We start from the raw sequence: 23,766 nt of genomic DNA, 5'->3' as shown, positions 1-23,766 counted from the left end.
ATGTTTTTATCTGCACCTGACTTAGTGGAACAAGTCTGTTGGAACTGAAGAACATTTTGGTTTTTAAAAAGAACAACTATGCATTTTTAACATAAGACCTTCTGAATACTTAATGCCATATACTTTGTTCAATCAAGGCACAGAGAACCAAATCAATTCCTGATTTAACTCCTGAAGTTAATGACAGAATTCAATTAATCTTTATCTGGTGGATATGGGGATGAGGAATGCATGTTGAGCAGCAAGATAACTCCGTGATTTACCTAAGTGGTAAACATTCCATGAGTATTCCTGGGACAATTCTACACCACTGTGCCAATGCAGAACGTTACAGAAATTAACCTTGTGCATGCAGAATTTCCTTTCCCGTACAGAAATGGGCTGCAGTGCCGGTAACTATCACTATGGGCCACTGGACTTGGCAGAGCCCAGCTTACATATAGAAGACACTGCTGGAGAATGAAGAGGGAGCTAGTGTGTTCCTGACAACTACAGTTTCCAGCATGCCCTGAGGGGAAGGGAGGCTGGAACACAGTAAACTTCATACAAACTCTATTAACTTCATGGTTATAGAGTTTCTTCAACTCTATTTCTGGGGGAATTTTTTTTGTATGTCTGTGTTACTGACATTCTTGTTGACAGGTATTTTGAAATAAATCACCAAAATAAGTGAAACCAGCATGATTATGTGCTATTATTTTTACAAAATCTGTAGCATTTTAAAACACTGCACAGAAATTTTGATTTTTTTGGTGCAACGATGCCCCCAGGAGTACATGAGGCACTCAAAGATACACTGTCAGGATAGCAATAATTTATTTTTCCTTTGCCCAAATGTATAAAAGTGGGGATTTTTAATCACTTATCCTCTTTACTTTTTGCTCTTCATTCACCTTGTCAATTAAAATCAGAATCAAGTATCACTCTTGTTTTTAGCCAGTTTAACTTTCTGGTCCTTATATACTAGCAAAATGCTGCAATTTAGGAATTAAAAACGTTACAGGGAATGATTATATCTAAAACAAATATTTTTATCCCCTTTTAAAATAAACTCATAAATCCCATGTTTCAAAAAAGTCTATTTAAAATACACACACTCACGCAGACACTCCACAGTTATTACTGGATGAGAAAGTCACTCCAGACAAGATCAAGTGTACCAAATCAATAAAAGTAAATTATGTTATATATATAGATAAGTGTAACTGGTCACATCACTTTACTAATTTTTCTTTGACAGCATACTACCATTCAACCTCTTAGTCATACAATTTCCATTCACAGAGAGTATATACCTTACATGAAACACCCACTTTTCCTTTGCTTAAGAAGAGAGCACCGTAAAGCATTACTTGTTAATACTGAGGCTTTCATTGACAACTGTAAGGTTATCATGTTCAACCTACATAACTTCTCCTTCCAGTGAAAATTATTGCTTCTTACAAGTCAATCGTGTCTAATAATGGGGAGGAAAATTCTGTATTGTTCAGGGATTATTCCCAGCTGGCAAGAAGAACTATTTCAATCGTTTGCAATAATTATAGTAAAAGCCTTCATTAATTTTAATAGTTCCTTTCAACTCAGCATCTAGAAGTCAATGGTGCTGTCCTCTTTCTTTATAATACTGAATCTTAGAAAAGATACTGCATATTAGGAATGCAGCACAAGTCTAGGCTTTGAGCTGTGGTATAATTTGTCACCTTCATATGATGCTGCTCTATCAACAGAACAGCTCATTTTTTCTCTTATGATTCAAAGACAAAATTTTGCTTAAAAATCCAGCTAAAAAATAATCAATGCACATCTGATTTTGTGTTTTGATTCAACAGTGCAGAAGAAAATTAAAAATGGATTTTAGCCAGCTTAAATTATTTTATAGTTCTACAGAAATGATAACAAAAAGCAGGTCATGAAATAAAAGATAAGAAAGTGCTATGTTGTAAAGGAAACATGAAACAGACCACAAAAAACCAGAGTAGCCTGAACATACCATTTCTTGGATTTTAGCCGTGGTGGAGGGTTTCTGGGTATAAGAAACAGTGCCCTCATTGGATGCATGTCACAGAGGGCTGAAAAAAATATATACAATTTTGTTCAGTTGTTTTTCCCCTTCTCATGACTCTGCATTGTCACTGTCTTCACTTCTGGATTATTTCATTTCCACACACATTTCCCCATCACCAATCGACAAGTATGACTGACATGGGACCAACATTAAGCAGAATTGAACTGAAATGCAAAAGTTAAGACGACAATTCTGCTCCTAACTCTGAGTTTAAGGTGACCAAAAATAAAGGCATAGATTATCCCCTCAGCTCCAAACATGGAGGGGACCCTCTGCGCACAGATATCCACCTTTCTTATGGAAAGGAGAGTCAGCCTCCTCTGTAGCACTGTCCCAAAACTTAAGGGCCTTCTGTTGTGTCACAGTTCATAAAAGCAACAAGGGTAGAGACAGAGCAGGTTGGGGGCCAAAATGCGGAGAGGAGCTCGGATCTCCTGAGGATTTCCTGAAAGCTCAACTTCAGCTGAACCTCACTGCCAAAAAGATAGATTCATAATTTAAAATCACAGTCTTTCGAGAATCTGCTACAATGTCCAATGAAGGCGAAAACAATTCACAAGAGGAGATTTTAAGACTCAGAGTTCAAGAAGAATGTTATTACAGAGACTCGCAGAAATCAGATAGAGAATGGACGAACTAAGTCATCCAGTCTCTCCCTCAGATAGGGCAGGATTTTTTAAGCCAGTACACACTTTTAGTATTCCTTCCTCTCTCCTCCCCCCCCCCCCGCCAAATCTGGTTCTAAATATTCCAAGAAACGGGCTTCCACCACTTCTACATGGACACAATTCCAAAGCCCCAATATATCTCAGTCAAGATTTTTACAGATCCCATCCACTGGCTTCCAAATAGTCTTGTCATTTCTATTACGTTAAAATCACAGTCTCTGCACAGTGATGTTTTAACACCAATACCCTTTAATAGAGTTGCCATTTATAGGATTTTGTATTTATGGAGCAGAAAAAAAAGGGCATAGACACACACCATCCGTGCATTTTCAGAAACCTCAACACTGGGTTTGGATTACAACCAGCAACTCCTAAGAATATGTTTCTGCCTTAATGAGACCCATTAGGAAAAAACACGTATATCACTTACGGGGAGCTCCTTCTGCCATTTCAATGGCTGTAATGCCACATGACCAGAGGTCACTCTGCAAAGAGAGAGACCATATGTTAGTAGGCATACTTTCTTGTTTTCATACTAAGGTAATGACATCTACTAATGCACTGCAGGTAAGAAACTAAAATCAGCTACCTAGGTTTTACACAACAGTTTTTAACATGGCTTTTCTTCTTCTAACTCTATAATAAAAAGCTAAATATGATACCATCCATCACTTACATACATACACACAACATTGTACACAAAAAAATCTTAATATATAAACACTTTCATATTAGGACATGTCAAGACATAATTAGGTCAAATTTGCTCGGAAGTTAAGATCTGAAAAAATGATGATACATGAATACAGTTATTGTTAAGGGGTAAACATTCCCGGTAGTTTTTGCCATCCAAATGCTGAAGCACTATGCTCGCATGAGAGACCCTGAAAACGAAGACTAGAAACAAAAGTGAAAAAAAACCAAGTCAATTTTCACATGTTAATGATCAGAAATACAAAACCTTAAATAAAATAGTTTTAGAAATCAGATTTTTTAAAATTCATTTCCGCTCTTGATAATCTAATAGTATTTTATATAGGGATTTTAAAAAATTGAGCCCATCCTTGCTTATTGACAATTCTGGCATACCACTACCTTCATGTTGTCCCAATAAAAGTAAAACAAGTCATAGAAGCATGAATTCGTAATGCCAAGAGACATAGGCAAATGGCTATGAGACCAAGAAAAATAAGAAAATACTATTCCTTGGAACACTGGTGGCACAAGGAAGTCTCATCCCAGAAGTCTTACATTGTTTGTAGCATTACCCAAGAGAGAGCCTAGAATGGAAATCTTTCAGGATATTAGCTCTGGATTGCTACTAAGACCAGAAGATAATTGCATTCCCTGCTGAATCAAAACTATAATTGAGATTGTTTTCTACCACAGGAACACCAAAAATAAATAAGAGCAGAAAAGTCCTGGAGTGGAACTGAGCTCAAGGAACTACAGTAGGTCCTGACAGGAGACCATAACGCTCCCATTAGGGATTTGGGGAAAAGAACTATTATTGAGGAAAATGGTATTCAGAGCTTCCAGGCTGATAACCCTTTTTGAATACTGTTCACTGGAATGGGTGAACAAACTCTTCTCTGTACAAGCCATTACCTCCAAGCAATGGAACAATTGCATTTTCAGACCCCAGAAGCGTCCCAGCCAGTTACCAGTTTCTTCTGGCTCAAACCACCAACTGCAATGATTACAAACAAAGTGTGTTTGTAAAACACTATGTTTCTAAAAAAGGAGAAGGAATATTGAGATGGATGTCTATGTGAAGTCCTTCCATTTCATATCCGGAGCAACAAGGGAGTGTTTTAAGAGAAATGAGTGTAAATCACAGAACTTGTACACCTCAGGGTATGTCTAGACTACATTGTTTTTCTGAAAAAACTGCCCTTTTTGCAAAAAAACTTCACCTGCATCCACATGGCAATTGCGTTTTCGAAATTAAATCGAAAGAACGCAGGGTTTTTTTGACATTGGTAAACCTCATATTACGAGGAAGAATGCCTTTTTCAAAAGAGCTCTTTCGAAAAAAGACGCGTGTAGATGCAGAACAGGGACATTTTTCGAAAGAAGAGGCAATCGAATAAAGCACAAGTGCCCTAGTGGTCATACTCTGAATGGCAATCCGAGCTTTCTTTCAAGAGAGCGTCCAAGCAGTCTTGGACTGTTTTTTTGTGTGTGGATGCTCTCTCAAAAGAAACCTTTTCAAAACAGCTCTTTCGAAAAAGCTTCTTTCAAAAGAAGCTTGCAGTTTAGATGTACCATCAGGGAATCCCTTTAACGCTTTCATCCCCTTGAAAAATTGAATATGAAGATTAGTTGGCAGTTATTCTCCCCCTCAAAATAATTTCTGTCTATCGTGATCTGTCATCTCACTTTAATCTTCACCTTTACATTTACCAACTCTACCCTGAAAGGAATTAAATTTTCTCACAGATCTCAGTCAGGACAAGGAATATGTAAAGTTACTAATGAAGACACATGGGCTTGATCCTAGTTAGATGTTTAAGTGTGCAGAATATCAACGATGGAGATTCATATATCTAAAATGAGTATCAAGCCCAAACTGTGAGCTCCAGTGCTCTTGAGGTAATAGTCATCACAGACTTTCACATTTCCTTGCTACCTCTGCTAGTTTTAATGCTTGAAGAGACGTGCTAGTCTGTGTGAAGATTAGAAACACAATAAAAACTCATATTTTATTGCCTCTCTTGTGGTTCCCTGAAACAAGCTAAAAAGTACTTGGGAGATTTCTAGAAAGCTTCTATAAAGGAATTTAGCTTTAGAAGATGTAGCAAAACCAAAAGCAACTACTGATGCAAATATCATGCCAATGTTAGTTTTAGAGAGACTGGATTTGGTGTTTGAAGCACAGTACAGGACAAGTTTGTCCGATTAATTTATGGAGAAAAGTACTGTGTGCTGGATAAATCTTCTATGTGAGTGTGACAGAGTCCTGAAAAAAAGCAGCTGAACCAGTACACTGGTCAACATAAATCCAATTAGTTCCCCCACTCCAGCAGAGGGCATGATTGACAGAAAGATTAATTACTAGCTCCACCTCAGATGGAGAGAGCTCAGGAGACACTTAAGTCCCTTAACAGTAAGCACAGAAAAGGATGACAGAACAAAGTGCAGGAGAAGGAGGGGAGAAAAGTCAGGAGGGCCAAAGAAAAGGGAGAGCTATGCCTGGAGAAAGAGCTCTTCTCTCTGGCAAAAGGGGATGATTGTACATCACTAAGTAGAGTTGGTGTACGGCAGTGGAAAGAGACAGTGGCTGATGTAAGAAAGAAACTACATAGTGTGGTTACAAACCGGAGCTGGTAAGGCTATTTGTGCAGGAAGAAATGAGTGGAGAGCTGTGCCCAATCACAGGGATCAACATTCAGATGATCTCTCAGACCAGGACAATCTCTTTAACTAGCTCCTTCAGTGTTACACTGTAACATAACTCTGGTACCCTGGCAAAATATGCATTTCAGAGGGAGACTAAGGCAAATGTTAAATCTGAGATCACCACAATAAGCGCAGGATATAGTAATTTAAAATGCTACATTTCTATCACTATTTAGCCGTGTTAGTCTGGGGTAGCTGAAGCAAAATGCAGGACAATGTAGCACTTTAAAGACTAACAAGATGGTTTATTAGATGATGAGCTTTCGTGGGTCTGGCCCACGAAAGCTCATCATCTAATAAACCATCTTGTTAGTCTTTAAAGTGCTACATTGTCCTGCATTTTGCTTAAAATGCTAAGGTATTGAAAGCAATTGAAAAACACCACAACTGATAAGTCTCCTCTATGCCTTTTTGTAGTGCCTAGCACAAGGGCTCAGTCCCTGCCAGAGACTCTTAGGAGCTACTATAGTACAATTAACAAATAGAGTGTTATTAATTATGATAGTTTTGTAACAATCTCTACTATGTATTCATATTATACAAGCTTACATTTACAAGAAATCACTCTCCCAATCATACAGACACAGTGTTAAGAGACAAATATAAGAACTACCTTAATTCATGATCATGGGATACTAGATGCAACTATTTTATTACTGTCTGAACAAAATTTCCTTACTCTGTAATCATATGTAGCATCTGGATTTTCATCACAGGCAATAACTTCTGGAGCCATCCAATATGGAGTTCCAATAAATGTGTTTCTCCTGCCAACCGTTCTGTCCAGCTGGGCACTAACACCAAAATCGACTGTGGGTGGGAAAATATTAAAATGAAACAAGAGTTTAAAAAAAAAAAAAAAACCCCACCAGCCTGTGATTCCTTCTCTAATGCAAAAGATCCACATGGGAGAGCCATGTTCAAGAGAAACTATTAAGATAAATGCTCAGACCACCAGTGTCTTCATGCGTCAGACCATGAAGTCAGGAAAAAGTAACATACAACTCTCTCTTCTGAACCTCTCCCATTACCTGTGGGGTTATCCTTTCCAGAGCAGAGAAAATTGATGCAAAGATGTTGTCTTTGGGGCAGTGGGAGACTTGCCATCTCTACTAATCATGCCTTGTCTGATGTCTTGGCTTATCCAGAGCGAACCAGGTTTCCACAGGTTCTCTCCTGGTAGAGCAGTACCCCCAGGTCAACTGGGGTACTATGCATTTCTCCATTCTCTCTGCCCAGAATCCAGGAGAGAAAATTCAAGTATTGCTCACTAGCCTGCTTTCTGTCCTAACACATATGAAATTATGAATGAGGCATAATGGGAAACACATGCTCAGTGCAGATCAAAATATACTAATTTGGGGTTCATTTACATGCAGCTTTTGCAGTTACTAATTCATTAAAGCTGGTAAAAAACAATTTCATTGAATTGATGCATTATATGCTGGTATAACTTGTTTTAGTAAATGTAATATACCAAGCTATACGGCTACAAGGCCCCTGATAGTGGTGTGGCTGTATCCATACTAGGGCCTGCACTTATGTAACTAAAACTGTTTTTCTACCAAATCAGTGCCAAATTTGTGCAGATAAGCCCTAATGAATCAATAGTATAGGAGCTGCTGTGTCCTGCTTAGAGGACCAAGCAATGGGCAGCTCTCTAGAGCACTTCTATCCCAGCAGACAAGGCATCTTTCAAAGTTCCATCTAGAAAGAAGGTACAAAGCATGGTTTAAGGGGTTTGGGCCTGGCAGGAGGTCCTAAACTTGGGTCTATATTTCATCAAGTGAAAGGTGGCAGCCTTACAACACAACAAACACAGAACGTTAACATGTGTAGTAACTGAAAGAAAGAAAATAAGTCAGCATGAAAGTGTTCGCCCACTTGGAGACTGAAGAACTCTTCAAAACAAACAGGTAGTTGAACCTCAGTATGTGTAAACCACCAATTACACAGTACATGTCTGAACAATTAATTTGTAATGGGTTGGAGGGGAGGGAGGAAAGAGCAGGTCTCATGTGACTCTTTTGTTTGCAACAGAAGTGGCCAGAAATGATAGTAGCTTCAAATGTTCCAAATAGGCTTTCCAGGGCTGAACCCCACTTAGACTTTATGCCACAGACCAATTGTGAGTGCTGTACATATTATGTAGATGTATAGGTCTGGAGCCTGAGTGCCCATCCTTCTTTAACTGAAAGTAGATACAAAGGAAGACACCCAACGTCTCCTAATTTTGTGTCGTTGGCTTCTGAGCCCAAACTCAACAAAAGCAGAACCCATTCTAGCTCTGAGCTGACCTGTACAGTCATACAAAGAGTAAGTGAGGGACAAGGAGTGATCTACCCACTGATGTTGGTATGAGAGCCACAACCATAACAATTCCTGCACTCGAGAGAGGGGGGAAGGTATAAGACCCATGTCCTGACTCACATTTCAGCAACGACACAGTGTATATTATTGTAATGAAGAGCATGCCAGACTCCTAAGAGATAAAATAAAGTTAGGAATCAAGCAAACAAACAAACAAAACAGCAAGTGAACATGCTTGCCAACTTACCAAGCTTCACCTCTGCATTTTCTGTTAACAATACATTCTGCCCTTTGATATCCCGATGAATCACATGGTGGGCATGCAGATGTGCCAATCCCTTCATTTAAAAAAAGGTAGATGTTATGAAATTGTTGCTGTTAAGCCAACAACCTAAAAAGTCTAGAGTTGACACAGATATACTTCATTAGTTACCCTGGCAGCTGTTCTAAAAAGAGCCCCACCATTCTCCAGGGGCCGCTGGGGTCCTGCATGCATAAAACATGATCCACAATAGACTTCTAGCAGTATACCACCCGCCTAGATTTTCATAAGCTAACAGGGAGAAAGGCCTTAGGTTGTGCACATACTGTACACAAATAAAGTCCAACATCTGTGCTTTACAAATGCTTTTCAGCTGTAGCTTTAAGAAATTTTAGATCACATGAACTTTCAAATGCAATGAAACTGGAGTTCAGTCACACACAGGGTCACCTTTAAAAGAATGGGAATTTAGGGTGGGAAATGAACCAACCCACCTACATTTTAATGAGAGAGATTTCAGGAGAAGAAAAGGGGGTACCGAGTTTATGTCAGGGGGTATATGGATATTGGCAACAGACAACAGCATGCTGGCAAAGTTACAGTTCTGTTGTTTAGCCTTTATAAATTTGAGCTCTGATCATTCTCTTTCAAAACAGACTGCATTTAAAAAAAAAAAAGGAGCATTATACTTTCCAAAGGAAACAAAACCTACTGGCAGATGGTGCTTTTTGTGGATACAGCACCTGGATGCATGCCTCTGAGCATCACACTGCACAAGCCCTGTGCAGGGGAGGAGGGGCAAGCATGTGATATTTTATTATCTACTGCAATATGTGGAGCAACAGACAAACGTCTCAGAAACGGACTTTATTTTGGTTTCTCTCCAGGAGTCCCTTTGGAAATTTATACTCTCTTGTGGCATCATCTTGCTTGCTCATGCTGCCCTCACGTATTCTTAAATTTTTTAAAAAGTTTTACAGTTACAGAAGGTTAAAGAGCAGTAAGTTGCTGTAAAACGGTATTTTCCAACACATGTTCTTCATTAAACACTCATTTGCCTACAGAACAGTTTGGCTATTCTTTTTTTTAACTGTTAGCATGACAAACAATACAATTTTGAACTCTTCCTTGCAGATGTTAAGAGCTAATGTTATGAACGTTGAACGTCCTTGAGATCATCTGCAGGGCATTAACACTGACGTTAGATTGGTTTTCTGTGAAAATTAAAGCTTCTGGTTACCATGACTTGGCACAAAAATTTACAAAGCCTCATGCCACAGGGCATCAGCCAAGAAAATAATCAGGTGTTCTCACCTCTTAACATTCATATGGAAAATATGTCTGTGTATGGGATGGAATAGGAGGACAGAGAAAAGTAAAAAAATAGTTACTACTTGCAGTTCAAATTTTGGACAGTGGTCTCACCATCTGGCATACAAAGGTGCATTTTGTACACTCTTCTCTTTAGCCTACTAGCTCATCTAACTTTCATTCTCTTTGTTACACACTGAGTGTGGCTTCCCATCCTTACCTGATGAGAACCTAGAAGGTGCATAACAATGTGTGTACAGTCTCACAAGCGTTACCGATCAAATGCAACTTTAACATTAGTCAAGCTGAATGTTACGGTACTGAAATCAGTTGTCCACGTGACTCTCATACAGCTGCCATTGGGTATTCATGTCACTCGCATTCCTATTTGCTAGTAAACAAGAAGAAAGAATGTGCCCAACAGCAGCACTTTGCACCAGTGCTCAGAGTTAGAAACTTGGCCTCCTGCCTTGTCTTTTGCTCCCTCACCTCCCTGAAAATCATTCTGCCAGAAGTGTATAAATGCACAGTGCACAAATGGGGATTCCAGAAGCACTGATTTACGTAAGGACCACTTATGCTTTTCTTTAACACGAAACCCTTAAATACAGGGATTATTACTGGAGCAATTCTATTCGCATTCTATACTAATGGTAAGGTTGTGAGGCTTTTTGCTCTTTAAATTGACCGTGGAAAGCTGGACCGGTTTGACTCACTGTAGCAATCAAATGCCAAATCAAGAGACACTATTCCCTTGTACTGGCTAGAAATGAGACTTGAAAAGTAATGAACTCCAAATCTCCATTTAACTGCTGTAGATGGCAGCCCTCTTTCTAAAGAGTACAACTGCTTAGTACTCTATACCAGTAAGAGACATGCCTAATCGGACACACCAGTTTGCACGCTGCTTTAAGTGGGATCTCACAACAGATTCACTAAGAGTGGGATTTTTCAAAGGCATGCCTCACTCAACTCCCGTTCACTTCAAGAGGAACAGAGACAGCACTGGGCATTTCTCAAAGTCTCAACCTAAATCTCATTTTTTATGATGTCAGTGTTGATACTGAGGTGTTACGTAGCCCAGTGTGCTACGGGGATGTGAGAGGTTAACCAGTTCCCAGGTAAGCATCATCCTAATCAGAACCAGTAAGCATTACCAGCTGAACCAGCAACAGTGGAGAGGGACTGGAGCAGCTTCCCTGCATGACGCAGGCAGGGGTCATCTCCAGCCCCGCAGAGGGCGCACCATGGCCAGGAGCTGCTCCCGCCATCCAGAGCATCCTCTGCGTGCAAGGAGTCCAGGCCCACTGCACACAGGGGCTACTCGGGCAAGGACTGGGAGCCAGTGGCAGCCTCAGTCCCCATGCAGGGATTGAGAATGGCAGAGACAGCCCTAGGCCCAGTGCGGGTTTGGAGGTGGAAGCTCCATGGGTTGGGGACTGCTTTAGCCAGGCTGGATCCTGCTGTAATCAGAGAAAGTTAAACACTAGGCAAGCCTACTGTTTTACCAGTTAATTGATCATCCGGGATTTTACATTCCGAGGGTGCACCCACACTGCAGCCTTACCTCTAAATAAGGCACTATTCCGAAACATCCATTATCCCTGGTGCAAGGAGGTTTACAGAGATGTGGGAATAGTGAGCCCACTGTACTTCGATTTAACGGACTTGCTCTTAAGCCGCGGAATAGCTCTTTTGGGATACCGGAGGTATCCTGAAATAGCTCCGCAGTGTAGACATAGCCCTAGTGTGCTACAGAGGTGCGGAACCTGGTTCTCAAACTCCAATGGACTCCCATGACACAGTTATCACCTTTTGAGCAAGACTGCCATTGTAGTACACGGCAGCTATTGGAGGCTTTTATTCCTAGAAGCTCAACCTAGACACTACTCTTCGGCTGTATTTATGTTAGTACAGAAATAGGACTGTCTTTTTTTCCCCAGACACAATGGACTATTTTCCTCACCCGGAGAATCTCTCTGGAGATGTATGCGATCCAGTCTTCTTTTAGAGTGTTTCCTTTTGTGTTCTTCACAAGGTCTGTGATAGAGCCTGCTCCACAAAATTCCATAACAAGCTGCAAAAGAAACATAAGGACAAAGCCAGCATTAAGCACAACACACACACTTGTGCCCAGCAGCAAAAGAACTAAGGGCATGATCACAGTAATGTTTGAAACAATGCTCGTGTCACACAGAGCCAACAGTCAGGTTAAATGTCTCCATATGGAGACTGGATCCGACCCCATTGTGTCTATTATGTATCAGGCATACACTACACCCTCGCTTTAATGAACCCATCAGGGTCCAAGCCAGTTTTCCAGTATAGCTAGTGCTTTATTGTAGTGTTTGGGGATGGGGGGGTGGGGGGGGGGCGGGGGGAGAGAGAATGGCTAGAGGCTATCAGCCCCGCCTTCGTCCAACTGCACTCCTAGACTGGAGGAGCTATCAGCCCGCCACCCTTTGCAGCCATGATGCTGAAGAAGCTCTCACCCCATCCTCAAACACCACAGCAGGCAGAGCTTGATGTGGGATCCAGGAAGCACGTTTGCTATAGCCCAAGGTTTGCTATTCCAAAGGACATTATAACAAGGATATACAGTAAAACTCCTGTGGTCCGGCATCCAATGGTCCGGCACCATCTGGAACCCGGAAGTGCTCCGGGCAGCTGGACAATTGGAACTGCTCTCCCCCTGGCTTCCCCGATTCAGCCGCTGGTCAGTTTCAGCAGCGCCGAGGGGCGCATCCCTCCCACTCCATCCCAGACCCCTCACAGGCCCGCCTTCTGATAGTCCGGCATATCTGATAATCCGGCACCCCCTGGGTCCTAAAGGTGCCACATTATCGGAAGTTTACTGTACTCTATATGGAATAGGTCTCATATTAATTCATCTTCAGAGTCTGATTTATTCATTGTAATTTGATCCTGAGCATCTGGATTGTCTCAATTAACACCACTGCTCAACAAACCTCATGTTAAGGCGTTAAGAGTTAAACTGCTCACACCATCCATATATATATATATTCCCCTCCCCCTCCCCCTCTCCCCTCAGATTTTTAAGGGGCTGGATACTGTTACCCAAAGCAAACTCAAATGAAAACATTAAATTACTTTTTATTTGTCCAAGCACTGAAAAACAACTTCCCTCTGTTCATAGGACCCTTAGAGATTTCCAATATTTGATTTAGAAACCAACAAATTTAAGATATGCTGACTCTGAAACGTGCATGCCTGTCTTACATCTCTTGCACTACCACAAGCTAGATTTATTCATAGGCACCATATGTTTAAGTAAACATCACTGTACGCACATATTAAAATATCTTATAAGACTCAATTTACTATACACTGTACAATAACTGTATTTTAAATACTTATCAGTTATCAAGGCAGAGAACAAAAATGCCACCATTAAGGGGAGAATTATGCAAGATGGTGATGCTGTGGACATCTCACAAGCATTAAAGAAAAAAGAAATCATAAATGCGGCTTTATTTTTAAGGCAACTTGCTCAAGCTGCTCAGCATCACGGCTTCATTAGCAGGAATGGTGTTACTATCCAGAGGGGAATGGGAAAAGTTACTTATTATAGAATCACAGAAATGTAGAGCTTGAAAAGGCCTTGAGAAGTCAGCAAGTACAAGCCCCTGCTCTGAGGCAGGACGATGAATACCTAGATCAGTGGTTCCACAAGAAACCCAATTAGCACACAGCTGCAGCCCAGCTGTGTGCTAGAAATCTGTGGAGACCAGGGCTGGGACTGCAACACAGCAGGATCTGGGTGGGAACTGACACCAGGCCCTATATATTGGGGTTTGAGCTGTTACCTGTCGGGGTTAAGGGTCAGGGCTGCCACAGAGCCCCAGACATCAGGATGCAGGGGTCAGGGTCAGCAGCAAGGTCAGGTCAGGACTGCCACCCAGCCTTGCACAATAGGGTCCCTAACTCCTGATGCCAGCACTGAGGCTTTGCTCTCTGTGGAGAGGTTTCAGGGATGAGGGCTCTGGGCATAGTGGTGTTAGGTGCTGTGCATCTCAACCTGTGACTCAGGTATGAACATCATACCTGTTTTTAAAAACCTTCAATGAGAATCCACAACCTGCTTTCATTTTATTTTTCACTCATAAAATAAGTGAAGTTCGCACTTGCCTTTATTGAATTTCAGGGCAAGTCTTCAATTTCTTAAGATTATTTTGCATTTTAATCCTATCCTCCAAAGTGCTCGCAATATCCCACAGCTTAGTGTCATCTACCAATTTTATAAGTACACTCTCCCCTCCATCATCCAAGTCACAAATGGAAACATCTAATAGTACCGGACCCAAGACTCAACCCTGCGGGCCCAATCAGATACGCACTCTCAGTTTGACAGCCAACCGTTGCCAGCTTTGTCCACATATTTACTCTCGTGACACCATCACTGGACCTAACCATGTCAATTATATGATCAAGAACACATAGGCTGTGTCTGGACTGGCCAGTTTTTCTGGAAAATCAGCCACTTTTCTGGAAAAACTTGCCAGCTGTCTACACTGGCCGCTTGAATTTCCGCAAAAGCACTGACTTCCTACTATAAGAAATCAGTGCTTCTTGCTGAAATACTATTCTGCTCCCGTTCAGGCAAAAGTCCCTTTTGCGCAAAGCTTTTGCGCAAAAGGGCCAGTGTAGACAGCTCAGATTTGTTTTCCACAAAAAAGCCCCGATCATGAAAATGGCGATCGGGGCTTTTTTTGCGGAAAAGCGCGTCTAGATTGGCACGGACATTTTTCCACAAAAAGTGCTTTTGCGGAAAAGCGTCCGTGCCAATCTAGACGCTCTGTTCCGAAAATGCTTTTAACGGAAAACTTTTCCGTTAAAAGCATTTCCGGAAAATCATGCCAATCTAGACACAGCCATATTCCTGTTCATCCAGAAATATAATGTATGCCATCATGTACCAACAGTGTCCTTCTGCTATGTATATTGGATAGACTTTTCAGACACTTCGCCAAAGAATTATTGCCCACAAATCAGACATCTTCACAAGGAAAAACCAGCTACTTTTCATTTCAACCTACTTGGACATAGTCTTAATGACCTTACTACATGCATCTTACTTCAAAGAGACTTTAACACCAGATTACAGAGGGAAACTTCAGAACTTTCTTTCATGTTTAAATTTGACACTTTACGAATGGGCCTTAACAAAGATGCTAATTACCTTAACCATTACAAAGATAGCTTCCCCACTTATCACCCCGGTTAGCCATTTATTGACTCAAATAGCTATTACCTCCCTTTCTCCCTCACCCCACCTTCTGTATTTGTCAGTTTAATCATGTGTTCACTTTTTTCATTGTATTCCTTTGGTATATATGGTTGTGCCAATTTTCTTCCAAAATACGATCTCTGAGGAAGTGGGTCTGGCCCACAAAAGCTCATCACCTATTAAACCATCTTGTTAGTCTTTAAAGTGCTACACAGTTTTTCCTTTTGTTTTAGCAAGAGCAGACTAACACGGCTACCTCACTATTACCATTGCAGTGTCACAGAGGTCGCAGAAGTCACGGATCCTATGATTTTCTGCAACCTCTGTGACATTCTGCAGCTGCAGTGGACCGTGTAGCTGACCCCAGGGCCACTCAAACAACTGGCCCTAGTGCCAGCTGCTCAGGCAGCTCTGGGTCCAGCCACACCAGATGTTGCTGGGGCAGTCCTGGGACCAGCCACTGGAGTGGCCCTGATGCCAGCCACACTGGCTGCTGCTGGAGCAATCCTGGAGGCAAACATACAAGCCTCTGGTCGATGGCCCCAGGGACCATCCAAGCAGCTGGTGTGGCTGGCCTCAGGGACTACTTAAGCAGCAAGGCCCTGGGGTTAGCCAAACAGAGGCCCCTGGCAGCAAGTTCGGCCCAAGTAGGAGCATCCTCAGAATAGCAGGGGGCCCTGCAGCACCTAAGATTCACTCAGGAATGTTTACAGTAGAAGTCATGGACAGGTCATGGTCTGTGAATTTTTACTTGTACTAAAAACACCAATGTCGAAATCTTAGCCTTACTGATAACTACTGAGAGTATGGTCTTTCAATCAGTAGTGCACCAACCTTATAGTAATTTAATCTAGATGGCATTTCCCTATTTTGCTTATGAGAATGCCACATGGAACTGTACTCATAAGCCTTTCAAAAACCAATATGTGTCACAGTTCCTGCTTTCCTACCCCAGTGTCCCCCAAAAAGCTAGTAAAGTTGGTCTGCCATGACTTGTTCTTGGAAAATCCATGCTGGCCGTACAACCCTATTTATTATTTGCTAAGTTTTCACAAATTGATTGTTTCATAATTTGTTCCAGTATCTTTTGAGGTAACAAAGTTATGTTGAATGCTCTATAATTACCTGAGGTCCCTTTATTCTTCTTTTTAAAGATAAGATACTATGTTTGCCCTTCTCCATTCCCTTGAGAGCTCATTCGTCCTAAGTGAGTTTTCAAAGATAATAGCTTATGGTCCCAAATGCTTCAGCTACTTCTAACTTACCCTTGGATGAATTTCATCAGGCCCTGATGACTTGAATACATCTGTCTTATCTAAACACTGTTTAACCTGTTATTTCCCTATTTTAGCTGACAGCCCTTCCTCCTTGTTAATACTGTGTTGAGTATTTAGTCATTATTAGTCTTTTTAGTGATGACTACAGAAAAACAGGCTTCTTGCTATGTTCAGATATTGGCTCTCCTCCTCTGGTATGTAGAGGATTGTTGACCTATGCCGGGTTCTGCCTTTGTAACATTAGAGGGCTATTGTGTTAATAGGTCTGAAATGCTATTAGCTTGAAACATGCTGGAGAACAGTAGGAAACACAAATATGAAGGATATTAGGCATATGTGGAGCGTAAAACCTAATGTGTTATGCTTGATTCTCAGTTATCCAAAGCAGACCTCAGGGCTTAATCAGAGGGCATAAGTCATGCCTTCTCATTCTGCGTAACAAACACGTTAACAGAAGAAAAACAGGTATACCACATGCATAAAAAGCTACCTTGAAAGAGTAAGACAGTTTGGGGGCTTTTGAAATATTTTTTACATAGTAACTTAGGGTGTGTCTAGACTACATGGCTCCGTCGACAGAGCCATGTAAACTAGTTTACCCGACATAGTCAATGAAGCGGGGATTTAAATAATCCCCGCTTCATTAAAATAAAAATGGCCATCACGCTATGCCAACAATCAGCTGATCCAGCACAGCGCGGCAGTCTAGACACGGATTGGTCGACAAGGGAAGCCTTTGTCAACCACTCCCTTATGCCTCGTGGAACGAGGTTTACAGGAGCGGTTGACAAAGGCTTCCCTTGTCAACCGATCTGTGTCTAGACTGCCGCGCTGTGCTGGATCAGCTGATTGTCAGCACAGCGCAGCGGCTATTCTTATTTTAATGAAGCAGGGATTATTTAAATTCCCACTTCGTTGACTATGTCGGGTAAACTAGTTTACATGGCGACGGAGCCATGTAGTCTAGACACACCCTTAGCATCTAGCCTAAGGAAGTTAAGAGGCAGATAACTGGGTAATCATGTAGTATCTACTACACAACTGGTCAATAAGGGAAGGTGCTGAGAAGGAGATACCCCTGCTGCAGCTCTGCAGTTTCAACATAGTAAGAGCCAGGTGCGCAGGCGTTAACCATTTTTTGGCTTAATTTTCTTATTAAGGATATACAACCCATTGGTTGTATAATACACCACCTTCCATGAAACACCAAGTTTCATTAATGTTATTTTCCCAATATTATATTTTCTGTTGTCCTCAAATAGTAACTAAAAGGGAGATGTGCCCCCTGCTCACTGCACTCGCCAACCCCCCTCTTGCAGGGTGTAGGAAACCTCAGCTTCCCCCCATGCCCCAGCCACTGGTGAGGACTGGGCTGTGGGCATGCCAGCCTGGGTCCCTTCTCCCTTTTTCCCACCACCCTCTGCCAGCATCAGGGCCTCCCCGCCTCCTGCCAGCCTGAGCCCCATCTCACTTCCCCCACCAGCTGCTGGGGGGAGGGAGTGAATCTCCTTGGGGGCAGCCAGACTCCAAGCAGTTGGGCACCACACTCCAGCTCCCCAAACACCAGGTGGCAGGGATCCCCCAAGAGCCTGCTTCTGGCGCATAAGCCCAGCTGGGAGCCCCACTCCTAGGCTGCTGCTCTGAGCACAGTATCCCTCACCCTCTTCCCCTGGGCTCTCACGGCTGCGATGTGGGGTCTACCAGCTACTGTGCCACGTGTCTTGGCACTGAAAGCTCTGTGGGGTGGGGGTGGAGGAAGGCGAGTAGGAGCTTGGTTTAAAATAGCAATTCCAAGTGGCGAGGGGAAGCAGCGAGGTTGGGCTCAAGCTGGGGGAGGCAGAGCAGAGAGAGGAGGCAGATGGGATGCAGAGTGGCATGATGATGTCACTCAGTCGTCCTGCAGGAAAAACTTTTTTTTAATAAAGAGGAAAAGGAAAAAACAAAGAGCGTGCTTAGAAAACATCTGCTTACCCACAATTGGTCATCATGTCCTGGGGGACTTTTCTTAATGAAAGCACCGTAATAAGTTGCAATGTTTCTATGATGAGAATATTTCTTTAGCATATTTATCTCCAGTTTGATTTCTTCTTCTTCATCCTTTGGAACAAAACAAAAAGCATGTATTTTATATGACAATATATTATTTAGCTCCTTTCTCATGCATGAACAGATATAAGGGAAAGTTCAATTTATATCAGCAGCATGATCAGTAAACACAATCTGGCTTCATGCCACAGAACTTCAGTGCCTATTGGGAAAATCATCTGAAACAAACATTTATTCTCCAGAACGTCAGTATTGCTGAAAGGAAATATGACTGAAAAGACACATACAATTGATTTCAATTCCTGTAACGGTAAAAAAAATCCTATACAACATGTTTTTAAACAACAGTGTTTTAAGAAAGACCAGAAGGGTTCCTTTATCAAAAGCGATGGTAAGTTGGACAGTATCTCTCTTCAAAGTTATTATAATGATAGAATTAAAAACACAAAAAAATACAAACTAGCTGACAAGTTCTCCAACATGACTTGGAAAAAGCAGTTCAAAACTAAAATGGACTAAAAAAAATCCACTCAACTGGTAGGGTTGCCAGTTGGTTTCAACAAAAATACCAGACACACTTGACATTACATCACAATCTACATTACATCTTATTTAGAAAATACCAGACAGTTATATTTTCTCATTAATATTTTCTCAATTTGTTTCCCCGAACAGAAAGCTCAAATACTGGACAGTCCAGTTCAAACCCGGACACCTGGCAACCCTATAACTGGGGAGATTAGGGGGCATTTTGCATTTCTTCAAACAGTGTTGAGCTTGGAAAATGGACTGGTTGTAATTAAATACCACAATCATTGAGCTGAGCAACTTTTCAGAGCTGAAGTGTGCTTTTGGGAGTGGGTTGGATGGGAACCCATATTGTGCAAAGAGCAACAGACACAGTGGGTCTGCATTAAGCAGGTTAAGAAGCAGGTGGCTTTTACTATATTTAAAATTCAGAATCGCAGTGGGGTAGGTCCAGGACCCAGCAAGGCTCTCAGACCACGGAGACAGTGGGGCTTTTAAGCCGGCCCCCTCCAGTATCAACTCTTGCTTTCCCAGAGGCAACAAGAGGGAGGGGGAGAGCGAGTAGTCAAGGAGTGACTTAACTACCCGATACGCCTAGGCTTATGTGGTTGACTACTTGACTAGTCACTCACATCCCTAGTCTGCATCAGGAAGACAACTTGGGAACTGAAGAAGCTTTTTGACTGATGTGAATGAGTCATTTGTACTACTCAGAGTTTGCTGCTGCTTCATATGACTGCAGAGGAAGAGCAAGCGCATCAGGAAGAGCATGACTGGGAGTCCTGCATGTAAACAGGATATTGTACACAAAGACAGAGGAAGGGGTTTTGCTCCCTTGGTCAAGCATTCCTGCACAAGCAAAGAAAGGCATCTGCTTTTCTTCCATACCCAAACAGAGCAGAATAAGAGGCTTTCTTCAACAGATACTGGTACACTTAGCAAATCATCAATTTTTTTGGATCAGCAGCTGAACCACACCCCCAAAACAGTTAACACAACTTTATTGGGTTTGAAGCCAAACCTAAATAGTTTGGGGATTTTGCTAAACAAATAATACAAAAAAATGTATTTGAGGTGAATGAATTTTTTTTAAATATTGCTTCAAAGCATCATTTAAAGTGTGCCAAACTGGTTCATGCTGACAGTTTCTAAAGGAAATGTTTTGACCTCGACTACCAGCAACTACTTGCAAAGACCACGGAACAATAGTTTGATGTTTTTCTCTGACAAACACATTCACTGAATTCAACCCAAATTTACAAATAGTTGAGCATTCCAAAAGTGCATTTCTAGGAAAAATGTTGCAAAAATTTAATCCAGCTCTGACCATGACAACTGCAATGTAGCTAAGACTGGGGGTGGGGGGGGGGAGGGGGATTTAAAGTAGAGGTAGGATGTGTAATGTGGAGGAGTAGGGTGAGAAGCAGAACGCATGACAGAAGGCAGCATGACTGTCTATGGCGGGAATGTTCAGAAGGCAGAGGGACTGGACAATTTTTTCCTTAAAAAATTAGGTTTCCGTGGCTTGGTCGACAAACAGGAGGGTTTGCTGACGAAAAAATGCATCTTAATTACTTTCGCTTTCGAAAGTGAGATCAAAAGAAGATATGGAATTCCCACAGAATTTGCATATCCTCTTTCAAAAGTCTAGTGTAGTCTAGATACGGCCCTAGTGAAAAGAAACAGCAATTATGCCCCCATCCTAACCAACACTAACCTCGAGTCCTTTTAATAGCCCAGGGGTGGCCAAACTGCACCTCTCAAGCCACATGTGGCTTTAAAAAAAAAAAAAAAAAAGTGCAGCTTGTAGAGCCCACCAATGCCTCCTCCATTCTCTTCCTACCAGACTGTGAGAGGGGGAGGGGATCTTGGCATTTCTTCCCTGTGTTAAGGGATGGGCTTCTGCCAAAGATGATGGGGGCCATAATTTAAAAGTCCCCCCACCAACAGCTTGAGTCATGTCCCTCCTTCTGCTCCTCCCCTTACTCTTACTCTTACCAGGATCCTTATCCGCAGCAAACCCTCCCTGCAGCTTCCAGGTGTTAGCTCTGTGGCAAACAGCTGGAAGTTGCAGCAAGGGGCTGCTGCTTTAGCTCCTTAGGAGAGGCCGAAACAAAAGCAGCAGCTCACCTCGCAGCTCCCAGCAGTTTGCCATTGCCTCTCCCCATTCCTGGAGCTCCCAGCTTCCTGGCTCCAGCACTAGTTGTGCAAAGAGGGGCCTGGCAGCACCATGTGACCAAGTGGGGCCACCAAACGCTAGCAAAAATCTGAGGGGATACCAGGGATCACATGACTCCCCCGGCTTCCGCTCTGCAGGGAGGAGGGTCTTGGGGCTTAAGCTCCATGGGTCACACCTATCGAAGCCTCAGTGTCAGTACTGAAGCCCCAAGCCAAGACACCCACCTCCTGCAGGATAGAGTCCCAAGACACTCCCCCTCTCCTGCAGGGATGGAGTCCTTAGCCACCCCCCTGCAGTGGGACTAAAGCCCTGAGCCCAGGCAGGTGTGCCTAGCTCTTGAACGTCTGAAGACTATTGTATGTGGCTCGGAGGGTCAACAGGAGAATGAGAAACATGTATTGAGAAACTAAAGCCCCAGTTCAACTGGAGGGCAAGCTAATCAACAGCTCAGCAAGACTGTTGATTCTTTCAAGGTATCAGAACCTGATATGGGGAAATTTTAAACAGCAAATTATTTTGCAATTTGTAAAATGCCTAATAGTAAAGCATACTGTTCCCAACGCGCACAGATGTCAGGTAACAGGACGCTAGCTAAATATTATCCACATTGCTCTAGTTCGTTTTCTTAGCATAGAAGTAGCAGCCCCTGCTCTCAAGGAAATAGTATTTATTTTATAAAGTAGTATTCTCCACCAAAATAGTCCATTTTCATTATTAATCTGGGAGAATGCCAAATGCACCAGAATTAACCTGTTCTGGTCTTTTCTTTTTTTAAACACATTTTGGTAAGGGCTGGGTATGTTTAGAACATTGTATAAAGTATTAAAATGAGATGGTTAATCAAAGTCCTTTCTAAACATTGTTAGAATAAAAGAACCACCATATTGGGTCACACCAAAGGTCCATCTAGCCCCGTATCCTTTCTACTGACAGTGTCCAAAACCAGATGCCCAGAGGGAGTAAACACAACAGGTAATCATCATGTGATTGCTCTCCTGTCATCCATTTCTAGACAAACAGAGGCTAGGGACATCATTCCTACCCGACCTGGCTAACAGCCATTGATGGACCTAACCTCCATTGACTTATCTAGCTCCTTTTTGAGCCCTGTTAAAGTCCTAGTCTTCACAACATCATCTGTCAAGGAGTTTCACAGGTTGACTGTGTGCTGCACAAAGAAAAACTTCCTTTTGTTTGTTTTAAACCTGCTACCTATTAATTTCAGTTGGTGACCCCTAGCTCTTATATTATGGGAACAAGTAAATAACTTTTCCTTATTCATTTTTTCCACACCAGTCATGATTTTATATACTTCTATCTCATTCCCCTGTCTCCTTTTTTCTAAGATAAAAAGTCCAAGTCTTTTTAATCTCTCTTCATACGGGACTCATTCCAAACCCCTAATTGTTTTTGTTGTCCTTTTCTGAACCTTTTCCAGTGCCAATATATCTTTTTGAGATAAGGTGACCATATCTGTACACAATATTCAAGATGTGGGTGTACCATGGTTTAATACAGAGACAATAAGATATTTTCTCTCTTATTCGCTATCCCTTTTTTAATGATTCCTAACATTGTTTGCTTTTCTGACCGCCGCTGCACACTCAGTGGATGTTTTCAGAGAACTATCCACAATAATTCCAAGATCTCTTTCCTGTTTAGTTGTAGCTAAATTAGTCCCCATCATATTGTATGTATAGTTGGGATTATTTTTTCCAAATGTGCATTACTTTACATTTATCAACATTAAATTTCATTTGCCATTTTGTTGCCCAATCACTCAATTTCGTGAGATCTTTTTGAAGCTTTCACAGTCTTCTTTAGTCTTAACTCTCTTGAGCAGTCTGGTATCATCTGCAAATTTTGCCACCTCACCGTTTAAACCTTTGTCTAGATCACTTATAAATAAGTTGAATAGGATGGGTCCCAGGATAGACCGTTGGGGGACACTACTAGTCACCTCTCTCCATTCTGAAAACTTACCATTTATTCCTACCTTTTGTTTCCTGTCTTTTAACCAGTTATCAATCCATGAGAGTACCTTCCGTCTTATCCCATGACAACTAACTTTACTTAAGAGTCTTTGGACAGGATCCTTGTCAAAGACTTTCTGGAAATCTAAGAATACTATATCCACTGGATCCTCCTTGTCCACAAGTTTGTTGACCCCCTCAAAGAACACTAGTAGATTAGAAAGGCATGATTTCCCTTTACAGAAACCATGTTGATTTTTCCCCCCCAACAAATTATGTTCATATATGTGTCTGACGATTTTATTCGTTACTATAGCTTCAACTAATTTGCCAGGTACTGACATTAGACTTACCAGTCTGTAATTACCAGGATCATCTCTAGAGCCCTTTTTAAATATTGGTGTCATGTTAGCTGTCTGCCAGTCATTAGACTCAGAAGCTGATTTAAAGGATAGGTTGGTTGCAAACCGCAATTAATAGCTCTGTAATTTCACATC

The 23,766-nt window shown here is 41.8% G+C and overlaps 1 protein-coding gene across 4 annotated transcripts in view; it reads right to left on the bottom strand.

The window, feature by feature from the left end:
• MAP4K4 (mitogen-activated protein kinase kinase kinase kinase 4) overlaps positions 1-23,766 on the bottom strand; it is a 248,345-nt gene that overhangs the window by 69,415 nt on the left and 155,164 nt on the right. For all 4 annotated transcript variants that reach the window (XM_075917256.1, XM_075917252.1, XM_075917268.1 and 1 more), the window contains exons 4-9: positions 18,515-18,640; positions 11,985-12,095; positions 8,693-8,783; positions 6,815-6,945; positions 3,164-3,218; positions 1,991-2,069 (exon numbers count right to left, since the gene is read on the bottom strand). In XM_075917256.1, coding sequence (XP_075773371.1) covers positions 1,991-2,069; positions 3,164-3,218; positions 6,815-6,945; positions 8,693-8,783; positions 11,985-12,095; positions 18,515-18,640 — 593 coding nt within the window. The remainder of the gene's footprint in view (positions 1-1,990; positions 2,070-3,163; positions 3,219-6,814; positions 6,946-8,692; positions 8,784-11,984; positions 12,096-18,514; positions 18,641-23,766) is intronic.

Source organism: Pelodiscus sinensis, chromosome 1, assembly GCF_049634645.1.
Source record: "Pelodiscus sinensis isolate JC-2024 chromosome 1, ASM4963464v1, whole genome shotgun sequence".
Lineage (NCBI taxonomy): Eukaryota > Metazoa > Chordata > Testudines > Trionychidae > Pelodiscus > Pelodiscus sinensis.
The sequence above is the reverse complement of the archived record's forward strand: the minus strand, read 5'-3'. Positions and strand labels throughout refer to the sequence as shown.